General features: G+C 55.2%; 1 protein-coding gene across 1 annotated transcript; it reads left to right on the top strand.

Annotated features, from left to right (window-relative positions):
* Positions 1–84: 84 nt before the first annotated feature.
* On the top strand, positions 85–370 carry SDRG_17052 (hypothetical protein; the record flags this gene model as incomplete). The annotated part of the gene is made up of 1 exon (XM_008623284.1): positions 85–370. One exon carries the CDS (start codon positions 85–87, stop codon positions 301–303), a length of 219 nt encoding a protein of 72 aa, XP_008621506.1. The 3' UTR covers positions 304–370.
* Between the last annotated feature and the right edge of the window lie 541 nt (positions 371–911).

The raw sequence follows: 911 nt of genomic DNA, 5'->3' as shown, positions 1-911 counted from the left end.
GCGACCATTGGCGCCATCAGCCAAGTCGTGTATGGCGATGCCAACATCAACAGCGCCGGCGCGGTCCACTGGACGACCCAGCCCATGTACTCGGCGCCTGTCGCGCCGACGCTTGTGGCCTTGTCCGCGCTCCCGACCTTCCAGGAGCTCGATGTCTTGACCAAGTGGACCCCGTCCGAGTTTTCTCAGTCGACCGAGTATTTCCTCCACAGCCCGCTGAGCCCGCGCAACAGCAAGAAGACCAAAATGACGTACGACGACCGCCCCAAGGTGGCCAACTTTACGTGCCTCGACGACTTTTAAGGGCGAGTTATCTTGCATCTCATTTATTTACCCACGAGACCTATCACTAAACTAAAATAACAACTCGATTATTGGTAACAACTCGATTAGTGGTCGCGTATCCGACTTGAGTTGCGTCATGAACGGCAAGAGTCAGCAAGAAGTGCTGACCTCCAGACATACGCATGACTCGCATCGCCCTAACCACGACACCGTTTAGTAGCTCGTTTAGTGTCCTGGCATGATTATACAGCAGAGACTTGATTCAACTTTCTAGCAAAATGCGCTGAAGTTGGTCGAAAACCACCTTGCCGCCATGAGCACGTTGAAGCGGAGCATGTGCACCCACCATGGGTACCCTAGGTTCTGCGGGTGTCCGGTCTGTTTGATTCCAACCTAAGTTTTGGCGCCATCAATAGCTTGCGACATGGCTCGGGCGTGAGTGATGGTGCCAAGCCTAAGGCTAAAGCAGCGATCTACCATTTCCAAGATTCGATGGTGTTCCACGTCGAGCACTACAACTCGCTGGTCGCGACGGCCGGCGCAGTCGGCGGCAACAAGGCTGGCGTCGTCCGCATCGATTGCTTTCCGTCGCCTAGCGTCATGACGGCAATCGCCAAGGTCGTCGG

The sequence above is a fragment of the Saprolegnia diclina genome, assembly GCF_000281045.1.
Source record: "Saprolegnia diclina VS20 unplaced genomic scaffold supercont1.186, whole genome shotgun sequence".
NCBI lineage: Eukaryota > Oomycota > Saprolegniomycetes > Saprolegniales > Saprolegniaceae > Saprolegnia > Saprolegnia diclina.
Note: the sequence above shows the minus strand (reverse complement) of the source record. Positions and strands in the feature narration are given on the sequence as shown.